The following is a 13,309-nucleotide window of genomic DNA, read 5'->3' as shown; positions in this document are numbered from 1 at the left end:
CTTAAACCCGAAGGTTCATGGCTGCAGCAACACAGGCCTTCCATCTTTCCCTATCTTGAGCAAGTTCTATATACTCTTTTCCATCCCTACCGCTCCATCATCGTCTTGGCCTTCCTACAGGTCTCTTACCATCAGGTTTCCCAACAAGAATCCTGTAAACTCCTCTTTCCTCTCCCATTTGTGCCACATGGCCTGCCCACCTAAGTCTTCTTGATTTAATTATTCTAATAATATCTGGACATGAATACAAATTATGTAGTTCTAAATTATGTAACCTTCTCCACTCACCTGTCTCCTCATCCCTTTTAGGTCCAAATATTTTCCTAAGGATCTTATTTTCAAATACTCTCAATTTATGTTCCTCTTTCAATGTAAGGGACCAAGTTTCACATCCATATAATACTACAGGCAAAATTACTGTTTTGTATATTTTAACTTTTAGTTTCTTAGATATTAAACGAGAAGACAAAAGTTTATGAAGAGAGAAGTAACATGCATTTCCTGAATTAAGCCTACTTTTTATTTCCTCTTCAATATAATTTTCATTTGTTAATATTACTCCTAAGTATTTGAATTTGGAAACTGGTTCAAACGAGTTGTTATCAATGATTAGATTTTGATTATTAACTAACGCTTGGTTTCGGCCTGTAAGCATATATTTAGTTTTCTCTTTGTTAACTTCCAAACCTATCTCTTTAGCAGTTTTGAAAAATATTTTAGCATTATTTTAAATTGTATTCACATCATCCCCCAGTAAGTCTACATCATCTGTATATACTAACAACTGAGTCACACCATTTAATTTTAGTCCTTCTTTAGTTTCTTTTACCTTCCTAACAGCATATTCTAAGGCAAAATTAAAGAGCAATGGAGAGAATGCATCTCCTTGTTTTAACCCATCATGAATTGTAAATTTGTCAGACATATTAATACCCACACGAATTTTACTTTCTGTTTCACTGGTGCATATTTTTATCATACTAACAAGCTTCTTAGGTATTCCTAACTCTACTAATATATTATATAATTTATCTCTTTTGACTGAATCATATGCTTTTTTGAAATCAATGAATTGCTGATGGACATTTTGATTATATTCCCACTTTTTTTCAAGTGTCTGTCTGATGTGAAAATTTTGATCTGTAGTTGATCGGTTACGTTTAAATCCACATTGATAATCACCTATAATTTCATTAGCATATGGGGTTAGTCTTGTTAAAAGAATGTTAGACAATATTTTGTATGTTGTTGAGAGTAGAGAAATTCCACGGTAATTATTGCAGTTCATTTTATCACCTTTTTTAAACACAGGAACAATTATGGATTCTTTCCACTGTTGAGGTATTTATTCTTTATTCCATATTGAACAAATTAATTTATGAATTTCCACCATATTTAATTAACTCAGCTGGTATTAAATCAATGCCAGGTGCTTTGTTATTCTTTAGCCTTTTAATAGCATCTTTAACTTCAGTCAAGTTAGGTTCTGGAACTAAAGGTTCTTCTGTGTGTACTTCATTTACTTCTGATGTATCTCCTACATGGACATTTAAAAGGTCATTAAAGTAGTTCTTCCATCTATGTATTTAGAATATCGCTTGGGTCAGCTAGAAAATCACCGTCTTCATCTTTTATCAAGTTTACTTTAGGTTGCCACCCCTTTCTAAACTCATTTACACCTTTATATAAATCTCTGATATTTTTATTTTTGCTGTGTGTTTCAATTTCGTTAATTTTGCTTTTCAAGTAATCTCTTTTCTTACTTCTAAACGTGCGGTTAACTTCTCGCTTTATTCTATTATAATTGTTTAGATTTGTATCATCAGAGTTATTTAACCACCTAAGTCTAGCTTGATTTCTTATTTCTATTAGATTATGACATTCATTATCAAACCATGGCTTACAATATTACTATAGCATAAAATATACGTAGCTTAATATAGATTATATCTGATATCATTAAATTAATATTGCATAAAATGCTCTATTTTCATTCCTGTAAGTTAATTTCCAAACCTACGAAACTCGTGCTGTTCACATGTACAACATCGGAATGTTTATTACAAATCAGTAGTTTGTTTAAATGTTTTTTACTTTGCCCTAGTACATGGTTGAAACGAGTACTTGCTGATCTATTTTCTACAAGAGTTTTTCTCTTTTTATTTTTGAAGCAGATTGCAAATATTCATATGTATTAAGTAGGTCAGGCTAAGTTAGGTTTGATTCGAATAGATGTAATGTGAGATCTCTGAATGTTTGCAAGTTTCGGACACAGTTCTGTTATCTTCCTTTACAGAAACACGTCAGAAAACCGGTTTTGTAAACTGTATGAAGCTCTTCTGTTTTCTTGTCCTTTTATAATTTAGGACGGCTCATAATGAGAGTGCATTTCGTCCAATAACTTGATGCTGTATATATTTAAAGTGTAAAAGTACACCCTAACAGTTATGAGACTAAGATCTTACCATCTATCGAACACAAGTCTGTATGTTTACTGAGAATTTCAAAATGAGTACCGGTATTGATAAATGTTCCCATACCTGCAAGTACAAGGGCAATAATTTAATTGTGGATGACACAGAGCTTCATAGAAATCATAATTTGTCCTGATTATGCTACATATATTTGGTTCAATATCAGATTGGATTTCAGTAGCCATTTGTACTAAATAGTTTACTTCAAATACCAGTGAGTTTGAAGCTTGACTAGCTTTTCTCTCAGACCTATGACTGATTTTGCATGGATGCCTATTATTAACATTCCATGCAGATAAAAGTTTTTTTTTAAGCTTTTTTGCTTCTTGGCTGGTCTACTATAATAATTCAAATAAAAATACAGTTGGAACTGAATTTCAATTTCATAATATATTTCTGTTATTTTACCTCCAACTTCTGCTCCTTGGAACAATGATGATGAATAATGATTTGATAAAATGGATGATTGGAACAAAGATAATGATTAAATACATACATGAAACCAGGATTCGAACCTGGAGGAACCTCACTCCATGTAGCGTTGCAATCAACACTACTATGAATATATTTCTAACAATTATTTTGCCAATTTCTGTTTTAGGCTCATCATATTTAACTTTGCCAAGGGGGAGGCTCAACTTCCCTCGCAATTCATACCAATATGTTGCTGAACTCGTATTTAACATTCATTATAAAGTTAGCACTGAAGTGAGCTCATATCGTGAACCAAACAGCCCTTTAATAACAGGACGATATCGTTAAGCATTATAGTGCCAATTGGATCCATTATTTTCAAATCCATTTACTCAACATCTGTAAGTTCCATTATTAACTCAACTTGTCTAAGGTTGTAACAATGTAATATCAATAATTTTTAAACATGTTTCGTAAGTTCATAGTCTCATATACGATGTTAAAACTATTTTTATTTGTTCCTTTTGCAGATGAGCATTTGAGAAACTAATCGAAGTGTCTTCTACCAATAGTAAAGAACACTATTGAAATTTGTACAAAAGGACAATAGGTTTGACCGAAAATGGCAGTTGCGTACCATGGTAGTTGGTGTATAAGCTTCTACGGAATATACTGTAAATCAACAAAGTGGACTCTTTTAACCTTACGTAGAAGAGTACATACATTTTTGCTTGCTAGCGTAGATACTTGATTGAATGGTGATGATTTACTAGAAATCAAGAGTCCAAAATATGCTCAAGAAATTATGTTTCAACCCTTAATAATATCTGATAGCAAGTGGTCATCAATTGTATATTGTATATTAGAGGAAACAGAAAAAAAAAAAAAAACAGTGCCAGGGGTGTGACTTTCTTGTCTTGTCTGTCAAGCATTGGTACACATTCATTCATATTCTTGCTAGATTACATTTTTAGAGGTATTTTCAAAAATCCTAAGAAAAGAAATTTCTTCCTGAATACGATGGTGATTTGCAAAAAGCATATCTCTCAGACAGTAGCGGCAATTAGGGGGAGGGGCAGATGGCCCCCCACTTTTACCCTAATACTATACAAAACCTCATCTACCAATGGAAATTAAAGTGTCCTTGCCCTCTCCCAGTTTTGGAACCCAATCGCCAACACTGCTCTCAGAGAACGTAATAATGTTTTGCAGGGTACAATAAAGAAAAATAATAGCCTAAATATGCATTGAAACAACAACGTAAATATGATTTTATATATCCCGAAAATCTAGTTTTAGTAGTCCCTGTAAACAATTATTTTGTAAGCTATTGAACTTCTATTCTAATGGTATTTATTACTGTATTGTATCTTCCCTCGAAATATGTTTTTTAAATCTTTTTATACACAGAAAGGCTAATTGGGACTGGACCTACAGTTTAAAGTGGGATCCAAACCACTATATAAAGTCACCGGCAATAAAAATGGGACACCTTATATTCTGAAATACCTGCATCCCTGCAATGAGTTGTGTGTGTTGCGTAACGCAACGGCAGTGACAGAACTAGCCATTGAAAATTTGCTTTAACAGTTCACTCATCGCCGTAGAATTAGGCAACACACAAGACGCATTGCAGAGAAGGGAGACTTTCAGGATCTAGTTGTCCCATTTTTATTTGACGATCACTGTATACACTCACCGTCTATCGAACCTGGGACTCCTGTATTACAAGGCGATTACGTTACCACTTTGCCAAGGGGGAGGCTCAATTTCCCTCGCAATTCATATCAATATGTTGCTGAACTCGATGATATATCAGCAGTGTTTGAATAGTTACTCTTTAAAAGTAACTCCGAGTTAATCACTTGAGAAAGTAATTAGCATATAATTACTGTTATTACTGTTCTTTAGAAAGTACTTGACATAGTTATTATTACAGTTACTTTACTCTAGATTTGTTTCATCTCGTAAGACGTTGTTCGGTTCATGAGTTGCAAGCGCGATGTCCTTTTCACCACCGATGACCACTAAATGCTAAGCATTAAGTTTCATGAAATTAAAACTTATTTCTTACATTTCATGTACAAACATTGAGGCAATAAAATTCACAGTGAACTTCTGTTACAAAGCAATGACGATTAACATTTCATTTCATTTTGTTGAGCAAACCAATTTTTTTTTAGAATTTTTGTTGAACTATAAAATTACTGTGTGTCCATGAGAATTGTTGGAGATTATGTATGTAATCTTATATGGTAAAGGTAAAGTGTTCCCCTGTGCTTAGCACCACGCCATGAAGGCGTATAGGGGTGTGGGGGTAACGCCTCACACTTTCTTGATCCGGTCGTGAGTGGGGGTGATGTGATCAGCATCATGCCCCCGACCGCCTTTACCCCCCAGGGTTTCCCCCGGGTACCCATGTTATTCGACGCTGGGTGGACGCCGGGGCCGCTTCCAACGTTAGAAAAGTTCCCGGATTTGAACCGGCCGGGGATCGAACCCGGGACCTTTAGCAAGGTAGTCAGACGCGTTACCGACTGAGCCACCGCGGCCATTAATCTTATATGGTAAGTGTTGTAATACAAATAAACTTGGGATACATCCTGGCTCTTGACGAAAAATATACAAAATTGTCCTCATGGTCTCGAGCTTTTAATAATCATCACTTGATTGATTACTTCGCTTTTTGTGCAACTTTTGGCTAGTTTATGATGATCAAGGCCAGGATTCGAACCCGGGACCCCTGGCATCGTAGCATGATGTGCTAACCACTCCGCCACGGGGGCCGGCTTCAATAATCATCAATTTACCCATTCTTTGAGGAGAACGTTTGGTTCAAGTTAATATTTCTTTCCATGAAGTAAAGTAATTATACAACTTACTAGTTAGGTGGAAAAATAACTGAGTTACAATTACTAATTTCATAACGTAAGTAGTTTACAGTTACTGTTACTTGAAAATGTTACTAATACTTCCAAAGATTCTACATCAGCTGCAGAACTGAAAACCAGAATAGACCAAATCCGTAAAGAACTATGAAACAGGACATTGTGTGGTGACATGACATGCAAATAAATTAGATGTGCTACCAAACTGTATTTAATATTTAACTACTATAAAAATAACAAATATGTCTTCTATTGTGTATCCAGGATTCTTCTGATATTTTTCTTTCAAAATTGCGATATTAAAACTCAGTAAAAATAAGGGTGCAGAATTACATGTTTATTCACTTGAAGGATAAAAGATTGAGGATCGTTAGAGAGCGCTAATATTTATAAATATTTACAAATTTATAAATATTTCACTGAAATTCTGCAAATTTATGAAAAATATCTGCTAACGTAACCGATAAAAGATATAAATATGTTCAAGTACTGTCATATAAAGTGAATTCTACAGTCAATGCAGCATTCGCTTCAAACGTAATTGCAAAATGTTTTCAATTATTTCAATTACTCTTCTTACTTTATGCATTTCGTGTTTGAATTAACTACAGCTATCTTTGTATGTTCTCTTCTGCTTTTGAAATATTAAAAGAAATACATAATACAATACAAGAGATTTTATATTACTATTACGACTATTACTATCTTGCATTGCTGATAAAGTGTTGTATTTTTTTTTTCAATAAGAACGTACAACTAAAATCTCATGATAAACAATTACGTTGCTCCACATCTACTTAGATTTTTCAAGAAAATCTGCTAACCAACGTAACGTCGTATCCCATCAAGGAGTACCCTAATCGACCAACCTGTATGTATCTACCCTGATTACACGGAGATCTGGCAACATGGCCCTTGGTTGCCATGGCAAACGGTGCTGCCATCTGTTATAAAAAAATTACCACAAAATTGCCTTTAGTACGGCCTTAATAGATTGTAATCTGTTCAAACCCCCTGTGATGACCTAGGAGTCACCCTGACTTACATAAGTTCTCCTAGCTACCAGAAACCTCATCCAGGTGTTGAAAATTTTGTGTTTGTGAAACTCTGGAGTCACAGTGGTTTAGTCGATGTGTCCAACTGCCACATGGGAGACTTGTGTTCGATTCCCAGGGTGATATTTCTTCACTGAGGTTCACCCAGCATCAAATAAATTTGTATCTGGGGGATAAAGGTGGCTGGACATCAGCTCCAAAAATGGCCAAGATAGAGAAAATGTGGGGACCTACCTCCACATCTCCCTTATACATGTTTATGTTCCTTCATGGCACATAAACCTTACCTTGTGAAGCTTTGTTAACTATACTCGATATCATCCACAGACAGACGGATGAGTATCTAAAATTCCACAATGGAAATACTTTTGAGAGCGAAACAAGATGTTCATGTTCAGTCTTCGTACGAAGAAAGAACCCAATGTAAAGCATGTTGCCACTTCGGAACATATTTATTTATTTGAACAGCCCGTGTATTAACAAATCTACATTTGAAAGTACAAGTTGGTACCAAATATCAATCACCAACAACAAGGCAGAGTTTGCATATTTATGTAGAGAACTTGATGCTCAAAATATACTACTTACTGCAACACAATGTTACCAAAAATGTGTCTAAATTGTGAACTGCAATCCAGTGTATTTGTATGTGTGGAAAAAACAAAACAAGCCTGTCAACCGTATTTCACTTATGTACTAGTGAAATATTCGGAGAACAGAGTAAGAACATGAAGGTGCCAAAGCTGGAAAATAAGCTTTGTAGTAAGCATTCCTATCCTCCTCTCACCCCCTCATCCCACCTAGGGGAGAGAGAGATGGGGGCACCTGCAGGGGGAGGGGGTCACTTGGAGCCTCCCGGATGGTTCCTTTCTCTCTCTCTCTCTTTAGTATAAGAGAAGGGGCCCCAGGGTGGAGGCCTGGTCCCCATCTCTTCTGCTCATCGGGAGGGTGAGGGCGAGCATATCTCTCTCTCTCTCTCTTTTCTTTCCTTCTTTCTTCTTCCTTTCTCTATTTTTCCTTTGATGGGGAGGGTCAGGAGGGAGATTTTGCCCCCCACCCTCCCAGAGACACAGAGAGAGAGAATGGGAGCCCCTTTCTTTTATTCTTTCTCTTTTTCTAGAGAGAGAGAGAGCTTGTATACAGGGTGATTCAGAATTCATATTACACACTTCTAGTGGTCGTAGAGGGGACTTGAAGTTTAATAAGAAACCCATGTCCGGAAATGTACCGTTTTGTTACTACACAGATGACTAAGATCACATAATTTCACATCTGCTTTACCTGCATCACTACAAGAGCTTCAGGGCCACCACATCGAGCAGCACCAGTCAGCCCTGTTAACTTTGACGTTACCTGTTTCTCGCAGTCGCTGCTCTAACCAGGCAAAAACGGTATGTGATGGAGTGACATGATGCGGAAAACACTCTGCATAGACGTTGCACAGCTCTACCATTATGTTCAGCTTCGCCAAAAATCAAAAACATCTCGGTGTTCTCAGCAAACATGTATTCAACCATATTGTACTGTCTTCCGCAACGACTGAATAGCAACTGACGTGAAGGTCGAAGCACACCGGATTGTAAACAGAGGACGTTGTAAGCAGCACAGGTGACTGAAGACGTCACCCTCAGTCAATGTGGGTTGCCTACCATGAAGCGGGAGATGTGAAATTATGTGATCTTGTCATCTGTGTAGTACCGAAAGGGCATGTTTCCGGACATGGGTTCCTTATCAAAACTTGATCTACTAAGTCCCCTCTACAACCCCTAGAAGTGTGTAATAGGAATTCTGAATCACCCTGTATACATTGCATTATACAAAGTAGAGCAATATCTTATGAATTCTGTAAAAGCTACTCTTGTACAAAAACTGTTCTTTCTTACATCTACCACCACCAAAAACTTAGCATTAAGTATAAACATTATAACTAGGGAACGGATTTTAAGGTGCAACACCGTTCCAAAATATAGCTGTTTTCATTTTGAAGAGCAGAACGAGAGCTGTAAAATGGTATAATATAATCATTGCAGCCCCAATAGTTCCGAAGTTAGAGAGGTAATAAAATCCAGAGAAAATGAAGATCAATGTTTTATTTTATTGTTGTTGTATACATGAATTACTGTTGAATTAAAAAACTGTGGCATGTCCATGAAGATTGTCTGAGATTATATTCTCTTACGTTATATGTTTGGGATACATCCTGGGTCATGGCAATTAGAGTATAACATTGTTCTCATGATCTCTCAATTTTAATAATCACCATTTCACCCGATGAAGAAAATTAATTTTAATTTAAAAACGTAAACCCTGTCCCAGATAACTGTGGAGTATGGCCGTGCATAGTGGCAGAGGAGAAGGAGGGAAATTGAGTGGTGAAAACACAGTGTTGCCAACTGTATGGTCCAGACCTTAGTCTGTACACTAAATGTACGGCTTGTCAAAATTTGCATTTGATGATTTACCCCTAATACATATTTCCCTAAGAAATTTTTAAACCAAGCTTTAGGACTTGGAGACAAAAATACAGTCTGTTTGCCATGTGCGTACGGTATTATAGTTTTCGAAAGTTTGCAACACTGCAGAGCGAAGCAGGGAAAGCAGATAACTCCAGTCGTCCATTAAGCAATCCCGTTTCTCTCACTGTTCATTACTTGCGCAGACTTGTTCTCGTTCACCTGGTCTACAGTTAGCTGGTACAGGGTGTAGATTGATTGATTTAAAATTGTTGGGTGCTTCGGCACTTTAGGCCATTTTGCACCCTTTATGGGGATGATCCTCTTAGCTAAAACCCTTACCTTGAAATTAAAAAGGGGTTGAGAAACTTTAAAAATGCAAGTTTTAAGGGACTTGCACAGTACTAACACAGCATACTAAAAAAGTTAAGGATTCATTAAAAACTACCTCAGTGATGGTGAAAGAGGCCTGCTCTTCTCAAAAATAAAAAAACATTGGCTAAAACAGTGTCATTGTTACCCAACATGGATGACAAATCGTTAGAGAGGTTAAAAACCCTGTCTGAGGTAATTACTAACTTTATAATGTAAATAGTTACAGTTATTGTAGTTAGTTACTTTACAAATAGCTCGTTAGTTTTCAAAGTAACTGTAACGACTTACATTATGTAAATACGTGGGTTGGAAATTTAATAGTGGCAACTATTTATTCTCAAATGATACAAAAGCAACTTTTACAGCCCTAAGATGTAGTCACCAGCATTGTGTACAACCGTTGCCAGCGATATGGAAGTCGTAGTATACCTGTAGCAGTGCTTGTTCTGTTGATGATTCAAATAGAGCGGTCTATTGCCTGAAGAATCTCTGGAACAGTTTGGAAGCTTCATCTTAGGGATCAAAGTCACAGGGGCTGCCAGCCCCATCAAGCTAACAAATCAGCCACAGGTTGTGATACATGCACCTGAGCACTGTTCTGCAAAATGATGTGAGGATTCAGGAGAAAGTGTCGCCTCTTCTTTCGAAATGCAGGTCACAGGTTATATTCCAAAAATGAACAGTAATACTGTGCATTTTGATGGTCTGTCATTGAGGTATGGTATACCTTGTGATAACACCATCACAATCGTACACAAGAATCACCAGAACTTTCACATTAGTAGGGTTCTGACTACAACACAACTTTAATACTCTATTCCTCTCGTCACTGCGCATGCACCAAGTGTTGAAAGGAATAGTCAGTCCATTCACTGGGAGGTAGGTTATGAAGCCACTATTAAATCTCCAACCCACATAGTAACTGTTACTCATTTACTACAGTAACAGTACTAGAGACTGAATATCAGCTACAGAAAGGTAGTGAAAATAATGTAATCCATAAAACAATGAAGATTCACATGAATGGCCCAGGGTTCGAATCACGAAATAGGCATACATGTTCTTTTAAGTGTCTCTATCAATTTCATCATATCATCACTCATCCTCAACTTTGAGATTAGCCAAAAGTGGCAGAAAATAACTTAAAATATATTTTTAAAGTCTTTGTAGCTGAAATTTGGTGTTTTTTAGAATGACAGTTTGCAAAATATCATCTGTCATGTTTACTTACAGTTTAATGATAGACACTATTTATGGTTTAACATGATTAGTATTTTGTACATTTTTCTGCACAAAATGTTTGCTATTTTTGCCTACAAAATTGATTTTTAAGTCTAAGAGAAATTTAAGTGTATTTAAATTTCCCTTTGCATGAGCTTCACCCAATCAGTACATATATTTTGTTTCCTTTCTTAGAACCTAATAAACATTATTAAATGATTGCGGGATTAATGTATTTTTTCACAAAGTGATTCTGATATCTACAAAATCCTTATGTATGTTATTCTATAAACTATTTATTTTAAGTGATTTTAAAAAAAAATCAGATGATTTAAGTCAATCCACCTTTCTCCTCGACCATGCAAAATCATCCAGCCGATTCATCACAAGTTGCCATTGGAGAGTACCAATTCACGAGCATGTGCTGAAATTGAGATTTCAGAGTTCCACATCTGGTACAACAGCTTCGTCCCATGGGCCATAAATGTTGTCTTTGTGTTGATGCCATCTGAGAAACCACACTGGGCATAACACATTGATAAAGAACACAACACTGGCAAATATAACCGTCAAGGTACCTGATACCGTATTCAATAAACAGATTGTTACAACAGATACAGCAATGAGCACCCAGGAGGAGCCACTGATTTTTGCCATCATAAGGGGGGTCAGCACGAAGCATTCAACTGCAACCGTCAGAAGCACGAAGGCATGGAACGATGAAGGTAAACGTGATGCTAGACACACGGCTCCAAATAAGGCTGCATTCAACGACAACGAACCTGATACAATCGCTGCCGATACTCCGTAATCAAAGAACACCAAATGAATCAACATCATGACGGTAGTCATCGCATAGATTGTATCGGTGCTTATGGTATCCGTAAGGGTCTTGAGAATAGGGGACAACACATAACCGAACGCTAGGAAGATCACAACGGTCCTCACATCTTTCAATAACGCATCCGTGAATCCGTGCCTTAGGAATCGTACACAGTACACAACGTATCCGATTCCCGTTCCGATGCTTGTACCTACAAACACGCTTCCAGGTTCGACCCACTCGTTGTAAAGGTACACGAAAACCAGAAGAAACATAACCACAATGCACATCTCTTGTGTAACCAATCCTGCACCCAACAAAGCCTCCGAAAGTGACACATCCTTAATGTTCAAGTTCCTCCTCAACTCATCCAAAAAAGACTTATCAGTATAATTGTCTGGGTAGTCTGTGTTTTCGTACAAATTCTTTTTCCATGATTTTCTTCTGGGCTCCATTTTACCAAACCGTTTCCACTACAATGGTCTACCATGTACCAGAAATTCTGTTATCCTGAAACAGATAAAGAATGTTCATATGAACATTTGAATTATAAATGAGTTACTACAGGGTGTCCACATGAAAACTCCCTGATTTAAAATTACAATTCTGAGGAAACTATTTGATATAGAGTATTGTTTCTCAACCTTCTCACTGCTGAGTCGCAAGGGGCATTTGATGGGTTCGAAAATTTATTTACTATGTATTAAAGACCTATTACATTTCAATTACTAAGATATATTTTTTAACGATTTAAATTCAACCCGTGTTGTACGTAGTCTGAACTCTACATTTCTGTTACTTCGGTGAGTAAAAAGAGAGTTTTCAATTTCAGCATGTGTTTTTAAGTTAGATGTTATAATAGAGTAAATTAGTCTTTTAAATTACATATTTACTTATCTAGAATGAAGTATGCGCAATTTGTTGAAGGAAGTGTAAAAGAGGGCTTCTTAAAATACTCAATGTTAGTAAAAATATGATTATAAATTGGGTGCCGTCGCCCATTCTTATGGATGCCATGAAGTGTAATATCCTTCAAGGTGGGACCAGGACAGAAAAAGGTTGAGTACCACTGACATAGAATCTTGCAGTTTGCAGCAACATGTAAAGAAACATGCTGGATGATTAGCAATGATGACAACAGCATAAGAGAGAGCGCAGTGCGAAGTGTGGTATGCGAAAACAAAATTGCCAATTTCATTCCCAAGACATTTCAGACGTGCATTTGAATGGGATCCACCAGATGTAAAGACAATTAAGGCTTGGTATGGCAAGTATGGCCACTGGGGGCGTTAACAACAGTCAGGTCGACAATTGTTCAAGATCAAGTATCGGCTAGACATTTTGAGGGTTACCAAAGGAGCTCACATATATGTACTTGAATAATAATAATAATAAAACTTCTTTGACTTTCTTTACATGATGCCACAAACCTCAAGGCTCTATGTCGAATAGTTTCCTCACAATTGTAATTTGAAATCAGGGAGGTTTCATGTGGACACCCTGTATTATGCAGCATTAAGTTGTGCACAAAACTTCACATTATCACAGACTTAAAAGACAGTTTCATGGAAAAATCCGTATTTGTTTCTCTGTATTTATCTATTAC

At 36.6% G+C, this 13,309-nt stretch overlaps 1 protein-coding gene across 2 annotated transcripts in view; it reads right to left on the bottom strand.

Annotated features, from left to right (window-relative positions):
- Window positions 1-8,923: 8,923 nt before the first annotated feature.
- Window positions 8,924-13,309, bottom strand: part of LOC145981641 (phosphatidylinositol N-acetylglucosaminyltransferase subunit C-like) — an 80,885-nt gene continuing 76,499 nt past the window's right edge. For both annotated transcript variants that reach the window (XM_083115033.1, XM_083115032.1), the window contains exon 2: window positions 8,924-12,213. In XM_083115033.1, the coding sequence (XP_082971159.1) occupies window positions 11,319-12,158 (840 nt within the window). In that variant the 5' untranslated portion in view covers window positions 12,159-12,213 and the 3' untranslated portion in view covers window positions 8,924-11,318. The remainder of the gene's footprint in view (window positions 12,214-13,309) is intronic.

Source organism: Lepisma saccharinum, chromosome 29, assembly GCF_977018435.1.
Source record: "Lepisma saccharinum chromosome 29, izLepSacc3.1, whole genome shotgun sequence".
NCBI lineage: Eukaryota > Metazoa > Arthropoda > Insecta > Zygentoma > Lepismatidae > Lepisma > Lepisma saccharinum.
This window is presented reverse-complemented; position numbering and strand designations above follow the sequence as displayed.